Genomic DNA, 12,145 nt, shown 5'->3' on the forward strand with positions numbered 1-12,145 from the left:
TAATAGGCAAAAACTAGTTCGCATTACCAAACAAGCCGGTAGGATTATTGGTTCAGATAATGACGGTCTTCAGGAATTAGTTAAGAATAGACTTATGAGTAAGTTCCACTGTATTCTGTCCGACAACACACATCCCCGTACCCACTGATTGTCACAACAAATCTGGTAGGATCCGTCAACTAAGCCTCAAGAACTCATTTTACCTATTGCTATCCATGATTTTAACTGTGATTTGAGGCATTGCATGGTGAAGTATCAATTAATGTTTCGGTAACACCATCCAGGTAGAGTTTGTTCTTAGAGAACTGTCTTTCTTTTTTCTACTACCGCGGAGTAGATTTATAGGATGTTAATCTACTCCACGGTAGTAGAAAGTTCTCTAAGAGAAAAATTCTACCTGGCAAGTAGATACACACATGGTGTTACCGCAAACCACAAATATATATTGAGCAAGTCATGTAATGAGTAGGGTAGATGACCTTAGCTTTCGATCCAAACTGGGCCTTCTTCAGAGCAAGTCATGTTATATTAATTCAGTTTGTATTATTAGGTGTTCGGCCAACAGCCGAACAACTATTGTTATTGTTCTGGTTTTTTTTTTGGTTTTTTTCCTCGCGTTCTTCTTTCCCTGCGAACCTTCTCCAGCAATTTTAAACAAAAGTAAAGCTTGTACAAACTTAAAACTTACTATGTACATAGGCAATAGTGAGTAGACGAAACCGCCACTTTTTGGGAATGATGACGTCATTGATGACGTCATGGCAAGGTTTTTAAAGTTGAAAAACGACATTTGCTTTTCGCTGTATCTCAACGAATATGAATGCTATGATTTTCATACTTGGGCATCGGATAGATAAAGACTTGGACAACATTTGAAAAGTTAACGCCAAAATCGTATGACCTTAACTTCCGGTCGTTACCCTGGGTCAAAGTTCGCCTTCGCTTTTTTTCATCAAAAAACAACTTTTGAGCTTTAAAACAAAAGTAAAGCTTGTACAAACTTAAAACTTACTTTGTACATAGGCACTAGTGCGTAGATGAAACGGCCACTTTTTTGGATTGATGACGTCATTGATGACGTCATGGCAAGGTTTTTAATGTTGAAAAATTACAATTTGCTTGTTGCTGTATCTCAACGAATATAAAAGCTATGATGTTCATACTTGGGCATCGGGTAGATAAAGACTTGGACAACATTTGAAAATTAAACGTCAAAATCGTACCACCTTAACTTCCGGGTCGTTACCCTGGGCCAAAGTTCGCCTTCGTGTTTTTTTCATAAAAAAAAAACTTTTGAGCTTATCTACGGCATAACTCAAGATTGAGATCGATTTGAACCTTGAAACTCAATAGATAGTTGAACCTTAGTATTTTTAAGACAACACAGGCCTAATTACGTCATAATGACGTCATCAGGTATTGAATAACAATAAAATTCGAAAAATTATATGGCGCAAAAGTTTTGGGGGGAATTCCCAACAGCGCTCTCTTTTTGCCCACCAAAGAGGGCGCTGTTGATTATCAAATCTGTGTACAGCATCAAGTGCAGGGGTGAGCTAGATTTTTAAAGGGCTTCCATAAGTTGCATACAAAAAACTTATGCCAATCTCACACAAACATATTGCATTTGTGAAGAAACAAGGCGTTTAAAAGTGTGATACAAGTTTAACATACAAATAACGACACATTGTATAAAAAACATCTTTATGGTTCAATGTTTTTGAACTACGTCATCACGTAACGTCCAACCGAACACCGTGTTTTTGTAATTAACAAAAAACACTATGTCTAGTTTTAGTTTAAACCTTTCAGTTTTGATTTGATGGTTTGTTTTTGAAGGTTGAACCCTTAGCATATTTAAACCTTTCAGTTGAAGCATAGGTTGAAGTTAATAATTTCTCCTGATTCGACTGTTTGTTTTTGAAGGTGGGATCCACCTTTCAGTTGAAGTTAATCATTTCTCCTGATTTGACTGTTTGTTTTTGAAAGTGGGATCCAACTTTCAGTTGAAGTTAATCATTTCTCCTGATTTGACTGTTTGTTTTTGAAGGTGGGATCCTCAGCATCATCAAGCTCTTCAGCATCCCATAAGTTTGAAGTTCCTGGACATAGCAGTAAACTCAATTTAGAGATGGATCTTATAGTAGGTGGGATAGAGGAATCCCAATCTTTACCTCTAGAGCTATTCTCAGGTACCCTACGGCATGGTTACGTTGGTTGCATCCGTAATATGGCAATGAATGGTGAAACATTGGATCTACCTGAGTATGTGGAGGAACAATCACAAGATGGTAATATCGTCAGGTTTTGTAGAGAAGAAGAGCCATTATGTACAAGTGATCCATGCCAGCACGGTGGCAATTGCAAAGAGGGATGGAACCGTTTCATTTGTGACTGTCGTAAAACTGGATACACAGGAGAAACTTGTAAAGATGGTGAGACTTCCTTGTTTCATTCTTATTCATTGTTTTGCTTAGTGACAATAGTGATGCTATTTGATTTCCGATCGGCATTGAAAATAACATTAATTTATATGATTAACTTGTTTGTTGGTTGATGTAGAGTCAGGGTGTAAGGGTTGGCATGTTTTTTTGTTCTTTTCGAAAACTGTTTTACAAATTATGTGGCTTTTATCCAAGGAGGAAAAGCGGTTTTTATTTTTTAAAGAACTGAGTAAGCAAGCAATGATAGAGATATATTTCTTTTTCCCCACAAATTTGTATTAATTCTTCACACCTAACTACAGAAAAATGTGTCATTCACGAAACAATGAGTATTCGTTTTTCACAAAATAAGCATATAATATCTGCCTTTGGCATTGAGTTTTACAGTTGGCAATAGACATACAGAATCTGCCTTTGGCATTGTGTTGTACAGTTGGCAATAGAAATACTTAACCCACACCTGTGACGTCATGATATTGTTAAATCGCTCCATTATTTTGCACGAATGGCACGATGGGTACAACCATAGAGAACTATTCACCCATTGTGCAAACGGGTGAAACTGTCCTCATTGCGCAAGCGGTGCAAAATAATAGATTTATGGAAAAAAGTAAATGACGTCATTGACGCCATACACCATTATTTTTTTTTTACACAGGTTAGAGCTACGTAATTATCAATGATCGTAAAGACTTTACACAAGTGAACAGCGAAATTTTTAATTATTATTTAGCTGAGATGTTAAAAAATGTTAGTTAACTACAACAGTAATTTAAAAGATGCTGTTTGAAACTGCCTGCTGACCAAAATTACCTTTGGTATAAATAGACCTAATAGGTAGACATAAGGTCCAAGCATTAGGATGTTACATTTGAAACATGAAATCGTTGCATGTTGTTTTCCTCAGAGAGATAAACAAGCTTTTAATTTCTCCATTTTACATGGTAGGCCTATGTTTCTTAAAAGGTTAATTAATAGGTTCTGAAGATCTTAATTGCTATTGGCATGCTATCTCTTTAACACCATTTTCTTTCACCTTAAGAGCTTTCATTCATCGTCACACTTCAAGACAAATACTTTTCATTTGCTTCAATTTAGACATGACTGGACATTCTAATAATTGACCATTTACATCTGAGCTGTGCCTCCGAATAAAATCTGAATTCTGACTTGAAAGGACTAAGCGGTGGTGAATGATCTGAAGGGCATAAGTGAATCTCTCAAAAAGGTTTCAATTTGCCACTTAAGAATCAGGACAAGTTTGAGCTAATTGATTGGTCAAAACTGGACAAGTTTGAGCTAATTGATTGGTGTGTGGGAGACCGCCGCTGTATAAAAACCGTATACACTGTGTGTAAAATGTGTAACCACATCGATGCGATGCCCCCGTACACTATCCGCATGCATAAGCAGTGTAGGGTCTGTGTTGAAGCCACTGACCTCTTAACTAAACTGCGCCAATAAAGTATCTAAACACTTAGAAATGCGATGCGATGTTGTTAGGTGGATTTATGGGCACTTAAGTGGCTTAAGGTCGAATTTCAAAAGTTGCAAAAGCCCCTATTCACCCCCATTCCAGAAGGGAATCACATAAGCATCACACACAGACAAAATCAAGACAAAAGACACAAACTCGTTTCGTTTACCTGACCATGAAATTTATTGCCGTATCTTTAACTCTAAAACTGCTGATATCCTGTCCTCAGTTCTTAGTGTGTCCTCCATCACTGTCCTGAACGGCAAGGAGTCGTCTTCTCATACTCTCAATCAGAACTCTGATCTGTCCCTGGTCAATCCCCTGCCATTTCCTGATCAGGATGCGTCGCAATCCCTCGAGAGTGGTGTCGGGCTAGATGGACTTGTTCACTTTCTTCTGCGAATAGAGTCATCATCGGACGGCCACTCCTTGGCAGGTCGTCCACATTTCCCTGATCTTGGTAGCGATTCCACCATTTACTGACTGTCGGTGGTGACGTTGTAACCTGATGAGCTGCAGCTCGCATCGACATACCGGCTTCTCTCAAACCAACGATCCGTCCTCTTTCCTGTTTGGTCAGTTGAGCCAACTTTCATGTTATCTTGAAACACCTTTCACTGTCTTACCATAATCAGGGATTCTGGCTCTTAACCCAGATTGATGTATGCCTCCCATTTTTGGCCCCTTTGCTTGGTTACTGACAATTATTGCTGATGTTCATCGCAACCGATTTATCCAACACGCGACAAAAAAAAATTGTTTATAATCAGCGGGTAAAATAAAGGCTGATCTTAATCGTCACAATACAACGATTTAGCTTGAATGGGGCTTTTGCAACTTTTGAAATTCAACCTTAAGCCACGTAAGTGCCCATAAATCCACCTTACAACATCGTAGCGCAACACAAGAGGTGTCAAAATGTGCAGAAATTAACGGTGAATCAAATGGAATAGTTATTTTTTGGCATACTATTTCAGGTTCCGATATATCTTACCATTTGTAAGTGTTTAGATACTTTATTGGTGCAGTTTATAATAAGCAAAGAGTTTTAGATTTTTTTTGGCCCCCTGTAAATTTAAGTTTGCCCCCCCCCCCCTCTTGCCCCCCCCCCCAGATTAACAGGTCTGGTGCCGCCGCTGAATATTTTTACCCATACACCGATGTGTGTTAGCACTGTATACTCAGTACTTTTCCCGAGTCCTGTGAACAAAATATCACAGGCATGTTACTCGGGTGGGATTTTAACCCATGACCCTTGCAATTATAGAGCAGTGTCTTACCAACTAGACTACCGAGGTTGCCTGGTTGCTAGAGGCAGTTCGAATCCTATGTTTTGGCAGCGGGTACCGCAACGATATATTAGATGTTAAATTTGCATCGGGGATAAAGAATATATTAATTTTGGTTTTTACCCAATTAATTGATTGGTCGAAACTGGACAAATTTTGGCTATTTGATGGGTCAAAGGGACAACTTTGAGCTAGATGATTGTCAAAAATGGACAAGTTTGAGCTAATTCATTGGTCAAAAATGGACAAGTTCGAGCTAATTGATTGGTCAAAACTGGACAAGTTTGAGCTAATTCATTGGTCAAAAATGGTCAAGTTTGAGCTAATTGATTGGTGTGTGGGAGACTACCGTGTAATCCCTTCTAATCGTTGTTACTATAAAGGATACTTACAGCAATTCATTGGGAAGTTTGTTCTTTTTGCATTGTCAAATCAAATCAAATAAGTCAAATCTTATATGATGACAGAAATTGGGAGATTTTGGATCATTAAGATTTTTGTTTTCAAATAGACTGTGAAATGGAAATATGAGTGCTGTAGTACTATTGAGAAATTAACATTGCTCTAAACATAGACCAAGACAGACAGACAGACAGACAGACAGACTGACAGACACAGACAGACAGACAATGGCTCTGACCTATACAGTCATAATGCATATTTTTCCTATTGTTATTGTTTGTTCATTTTTATCAGTTAACCTTTTAATGTACTTTAAACCATTTCATGCTCATCTTTCATGTTTCATTAGATCCCCACACTTCCCAAACTTCCTTTTCTGTTCTCCATTTACCTGTAAATAATTCATTAGTGCCCATTCTGCTTGACATTTAACTGCTTGACATCCCTAACCTTTAACCACTAACCTTTTTACTCCATTTCACCTCCTTATTAACTGCTTCACTCATTGCCTTCACTAACTCCTCCATGTATTGTCCACCTATGCTGAAACTCACTCTACTGGTTTCATCATGTGCAGCTTATGTGTATAGAGGGGCAGGTAGGTCCCTGCATGTCAAAGGTCAATGTATTTAAACTTGGCACTACGTGAATGTGCATGACAACTTATAAACTGCGCAAGTTTCATGTGTATATAACAAGTTATGGGGAATATCTAATCCCCTCATATAAAACATGAACTAACTTTTCTTTGCATGCACTAGATTGTTATTCTTTCCAATCATCTCAATTTAAGACTTAGGTTTTCAATCTGCTGTTGCCTGTTAAAGTTTGTTCAAATTATTTATTTATTAATTTATTTTATATATTTTGTGATACCTGGAAGAGTAAAAAACCACTTACTTGGTCAGCCAGATCACTCTTGCAAAGAGCCATATGGTGAACAACTCCTTTAAAAGTGAGAGACGGGTGTTTTCAACTCAATATAGAGTGAAGTTTGTTTCAATTTCACTCCAAAAATGTGACAAAGATAATAATAATAATAATAATAATAATAATAATAATAATAATAATAATAATAATAATAATAATAACCCGTTTTTATATAGCGCTTTTCACACCCGGAGGGCGGTCCCATAGCGCTTCACATTATTACCCCTGGTCACTGGGCCTTAAATCACTCCTTAAACCATCTCAGCTCCCTGGTAGGGAGTATACAACCTTGTGCAACATTAATATGCGCTACTCGGCTAAATCAATCACAAGAACCATCTCTGCCCTCGCAGGTACCCATTTACCCATGGGTGGAGAGAAGCAATTATAGTTAAGTGTCTTGCTCAGGGACACAAGTGTCACGACCGGGAATCGAACCCACACTCTGCTGAACATAAGCACCAGAGCTTGAGTTCGGAGTTCTTATCCACTCGGCCACGACACCCTTTCACTCTCCAAAGAGTAAAGCTGTCACAACTCTGACAAAAGAGTGAAATTTTCACAATATGAGAGTATAGTATTCATGAAAATCTTAAATTCCCTTCACAGTTTAACTTGAAAACTTTGCTCCACCTAGTTGTTTTTTATGACAACAAATAACATAAATAAATGTCTGTGTCATTTGGCAATGGAATACATTTTATATTTTTGTAAGGCTGGCTTGATAGATGTAAACAACAAACATTTCAGACTAAATTGAATCAGTTACTTTATTTTAGTGCATTGTATTAAAAGAAGAAATAACATTTTGTAGTGAACCTGCCTACATGCCAAACTGTAATTCATGCCCTGCAGTATTTTTATCCACACAAGGAGTTTGTATCGTTTGCCACCATGTATTTAAATTAAATCAAAGCAAGAGATTAGCTCCTCCAACACATCTTTAAGTTGTCCCTAACATGGTTACAAAACACCCTTCTGAGCAATGTTTGGTAAATGAACAGGCCAAAGTAAAAACAGGATTGTTTTATATCAATACTTTTTCAGGCCGCCTTTGAGCTGTTTAAATCATAAAGTTGACTCCAGCACCACATGTTTTCAATACATTATTAGAAATCAATATAACCTTCACTGTTTTTTTTTTTTGACTGGTCACTAACATTTAGCTGAAAAGTTGGCTGGAATATTCTTTCAAAGTATAATTACAGGAATATTAGTTGAGGAATCCATTATTACTGTTTGGATCAACTGTGGACAAATCTTATTTGTAGATTTGTTCGTTGGGAACTCTGAAGGTAATTTGAGCAAGGTTCTTTTTCTGTCTTGCGGAATATTCATTCTGGACTATACAAGCATGTTTAGCAATCAGTTTGATTACAATTCTTGAAAAGGTTTTTTCTTCATTATGGATATTTTTAGAACACAATTGGATTTTTTTTACAAGTCGTTTCATACCCAGATACATCACCTCATTTGAATTTCCATCAAAAGGTCTGAAGATTAATTAAGAAGATTAGGAGATGAAGATGAGGGGGAAGTAAACTGCAGAAAGAAAGTTAGTTTCTGATAGAGAGAAATCAGTTCAAGTGATGAGCACGTCTGTCCATGTCAAGAAAATCAAAGTGGACTTTCCCTGGGGAAAGGGATGTGTGTGTGCATGAATGCTTGAGAGATTTGGATTTGAGGCAAGCTTGAACCGAGGGATGTTAGATGTTAAAAATGGACGGAGGGAGGGTGGTTGGGCAAGAACATGAACAAGCTATAAAACTTAAGGTACGATCCATTTGTTCTCAAGCTCAATCAATGTGGGTAGGTTCCATTCCCTCTAAATTCCAGACATTGCATTGATGAACTACACAAAAGTTGATGTCTTACGTCAGTGCTGTCGGTCATGTTGGGAAAGACTCTCATTTGCAGTGGATTTATAGTTTAACCTGGAACAAGATCAGCAGAGGATGGATTTATTCAATTTTGTACTTTGGTGTTTTCTGGATATTGCCATCTGTAATGGTAAATTCTATAATGAGAAGATGTACATGTATTTACCAGTAAACTTCCATTTCGGGGAAGTCTTCATTCATGTCGGCAGCATTGATGTGGACATGTTCGCTGTTAACTCAACGTGTTTTTTCTTATTTGGGAATGTTGATTTACTTTACTTTATCGCGAATTGCATTTCAAGTCAAATTACTTTATATGATGAACAACAGCTTGAACTTATTGGTGATTTCTTTGACAACAGAAACAAAAATCTGACTGGTAAAATCAAGCATGCTGTTCCTTAAGAGTTCATTATTGTATACTTGATATAACAGATTTGAACTGACTTTGCTGTCAAGATTTGGCTGCTATAAGTTTGGTCTATTCCTTGAATGTTGCAATTAATACTTGATTACTTTGTTTCTCTTGACAGAGGTGGCTCGTCTTGCTTTTAATGGCAACCAATCTATGCGCATAACCCTTAAGGATATCACTCGCAGCAAGGTGGAAAACATATTCATGCGTTTCCGTACTAGTCATCCCGATGGCATGATTATAGCTACAACCTCCGACACTATTGTTGATATACTACTGGCAGAGTTGTCTCATGGAGAAGTCAGGGTGACGGCCAACTTTGGTACAGGTGGTGCAACGACTATAACAGCTGGCACCAATCTAGATGACAACCAATGGCATTCTTTCAATCTTGAACGGCATGATAGAACATTGCGTCTAACTGTGGATAACTCGGACAAAGCTGAAGGTAAATCTCATCCTAAAATTTATCTTCTGATAACGTTTTAGATAAATGATGAAGATTCATATTTAACTTGTTAATTTTAACCAATCAGAATATCTCTTACTAGCTACCCATGGCAACATCAAAAAGGTTGGGTGTATTTGATTGTTCCTGGTGTGAGCGTTGGCACTTTCACTTTGTCTGTGTTTCTTTGTTTTGGCGTCTGAGTGTTTTTTTGTTAGGGTGTTGGTTTGTTTGTTTGTTTGTCTGTTGATAATTGTTAGGGCTCTAGGATAATCTCTGATTGGGCACAAACTGTTTGTTTTTTTTACTCGCAGAAATTACAAATTTGTAAGGCTTAATTTCATGTTGGCATCAATGCAACCTTTATGGTTTATTTTGTTAGCAAATTAACAAGGCTTTTGCAACTGTACACAAATCAAGAGAGAAAACAGTTTTGTGATCACCTGATCTAGATACAACAAGAAAGTCACATTCAGTGCGTTTCCAACATCATAGTGCAGCTGCACCATTATTGCACTAGTTGCTGCCGATATCATCACCCTCACATACAACCATGTCAAATAGGATTCATGTCTTTTTGCTCAGCGATGTGTGAGTTTTATAAACTCTAGAAAATAATGTGGACATAATTTGACACATGCATTCTAGGTTAAAAGCAAACCAAGGGAATACACCAGAAGAATGTTATTTTAATTTGTGATTACTTTGAGTTTTATACTTACATGTTAGTTTTTCTAAACAAGAATTCTGTTCCACAGCCTAACAAGTTAGTGTTGAACTGGAGAAATGCTGGCGTAAACTTATCTAGCAACTCAAAATTTGGTAAGGTGGAACTGCAATATACAGTAACAACACCCAAAAGAAGCAAATAATGTGCCTACTTTTTAAAAGAATCCCTATCTCCTATTTCTCTATTTACATTGTTGGGCTATAAACATGTAAGCAGCTTTCAAACATTTCAACCAAGTTGTGACCATTCCATGAAATAATAAGTTGGTTATTGTGTTTATTTGATTTTAAAATGATAAATTGAATATTGACAAATTTGTGTTCAAACAGTTCAGTATTCGAGTTGGAAACATCTATCGGGGAGCATTGGCACGACTTAACCCTAGTGAAGTCATTTATTGACACTAGTATGAAAAGGAAGTTAGTTTGATCTGCAATAGCCTCATACTCAACATCTCATCTCCCATTATGTGGCTGTCATTTTCTCCCTTCTTTAAATCTTCACTAACTCATGTATTTTAGGTATGTTGTCCTGTTTGGTTTGAAACTGTACGTTGTTGCACCAATCTGCCGCACACTGTCTAACCGCCTCACTCTTTTGCTTTCTCTCGCTGCCATTTTTCTCTTGTCAAACTCTGGAAAATGCTTCTGGATTTTTTGCCAATTCCCAGCTTATAATGTGTCCATTGGAGGTAAGTAATGACAGAACAGAGTTGACATCGATAAGACGGATCTCAAGTGGTATTTATGAAAAACAAAAAGGAATAAAGTCAAAATAAACAGACTCAATATGAAATGGAGAATTGAGCTGTTTTTTCTTCAATATTAAATTGTTTGTCCTACAATAACCAAAATATTAATTGAATTGGTGAATATTGACTTGTTGGGTTATTCATAAGACACTTTTGACTTTGAGAATTTGCCCCAACCACCAAAAAGATTAAAACAAGAACAGTAACATTCTTACCATAGACAGAGTTGCACAGTATTGTTTGTGCATTTCTTATTAACTTCCTATTGTTTGCCTCCATGTCTCCATTGAGTGAACCTAAATTAATTTAGAAACATCTAAAGCTGGTGTGTCCCCCGCTCTTGGTTTATCACCGATAGCTAGCCTAAACAATACCTGTCTCTGAAATCAAACTAGCAAACCATGAATGAAACGAAAATACTTTGGCATTTTTATCTAAAGAAAACCCAAGTTGATGTGAAAACTAAAGCTTAATTTGGTAATAACAAAGCTTTTGGAATTATCATACATAATATATACAAACAACGTTTTAAGTTCAATAGTTTAAAATGGCAATTGTCGGGTGTCAAAACTGGATATATTCCTTAAATTATAAATGAAAATTACACAAGTTTTCAGAAGTATTAGCAAATATTTAAGATTGTCTTACTCTTTAATTCACGCAAGAGTCTGTCTGTCTTCAGCATCTAAAGAAGTGATTGAGATTATTTCAAATCAATGTCATTCTTTCCCATGGAACTGAAAGTAACTTTGCCCAGCAAGAGATGAGCTGCCTTTCTGATTCTGTAACAAGGGTTTGTATTAAATATTGGATAGGTACTACAATTATCAACTTGTGAGTTAGTACTAAAACATTGGATAGGTACTACAATGATCAGCTAGTGAGTTTGTATTAAAACATTGGATAGGTACTACAAGGATCAGCTAGTGGGTTTGTATTAAAACAAAGGAAATGTACTACATGATCAGCTAGTGGGTTTGTAATAAAACATTGGATAGGTACTACAATGATCAGCCAGTGGGTTTGTATTAAAACATTGATTAGGTACTACAATGCTCAGCTAGTGGGTTTGTATTAAACATTGATTAGGCACTACAATGATCAGCTAGTGGGTTAAGATTAAAACACTGATTTGGCACTACAATGATCAGCTAGTGGGTTTGTATTAAAACATTGGATAGGTACTACAAGGATCAGCTAGTAGGTTTGTATTAAAACATTGGATAGGTACTACAATGATCAGCTAGTGGGTTTGTAATAAAACAAAGGATAGGTACTACAAGGATCAGCGAGTGGGTTTGTATTAAAACATTGGATAGGCACTACAATGATCAGCTAGTGGGTTTGTATTAAAACGTTGGATAGGTCTTACAATGATC

At 36.9% G+C, this 12,145-nt stretch overlaps 1 protein-coding gene across 4 annotated transcripts in view; it reads left to right on the forward strand.

Annotated features, from left to right (window-relative positions):
- The window catches only part of LOC117295732 (neurexin-1-like), a 97,036-nt gene that overhangs the window by 63,543 nt on the left and 21,348 nt on the right, over positions 1-12,145 (forward strand). For 3 of the 4 annotated variants that reach the window (XM_033778464.1, XM_033778455.1, XM_033778481.1), the window contains 3 exons: positions 2,051-2,435; positions 8,956-9,285; positions 10,686-10,706. In XM_033778464.1, the coding sequence (XP_033634355.1) occupies positions 2,051-2,435; positions 8,956-9,285; positions 10,686-10,706 (736 nt within the window). The remainder of the gene's footprint in view (positions 1-2,050; positions 2,436-8,955; positions 9,286-10,685; positions 10,707-12,145) is intronic. The other variant, XM_033778472.1, reaches the window with a different exon arrangement.

This window comes from Asterias rubens, chromosome 1 (genome assembly GCF_902459465.1).
Source record: "Asterias rubens chromosome 1, eAstRub1.3, whole genome shotgun sequence".
In the NCBI taxonomy this organism is placed as follows: domain Eukaryota; kingdom Metazoa; phylum Echinodermata; class Asteroidea; order Forcipulatida; family Asteriidae; genus Asterias; species Asterias rubens.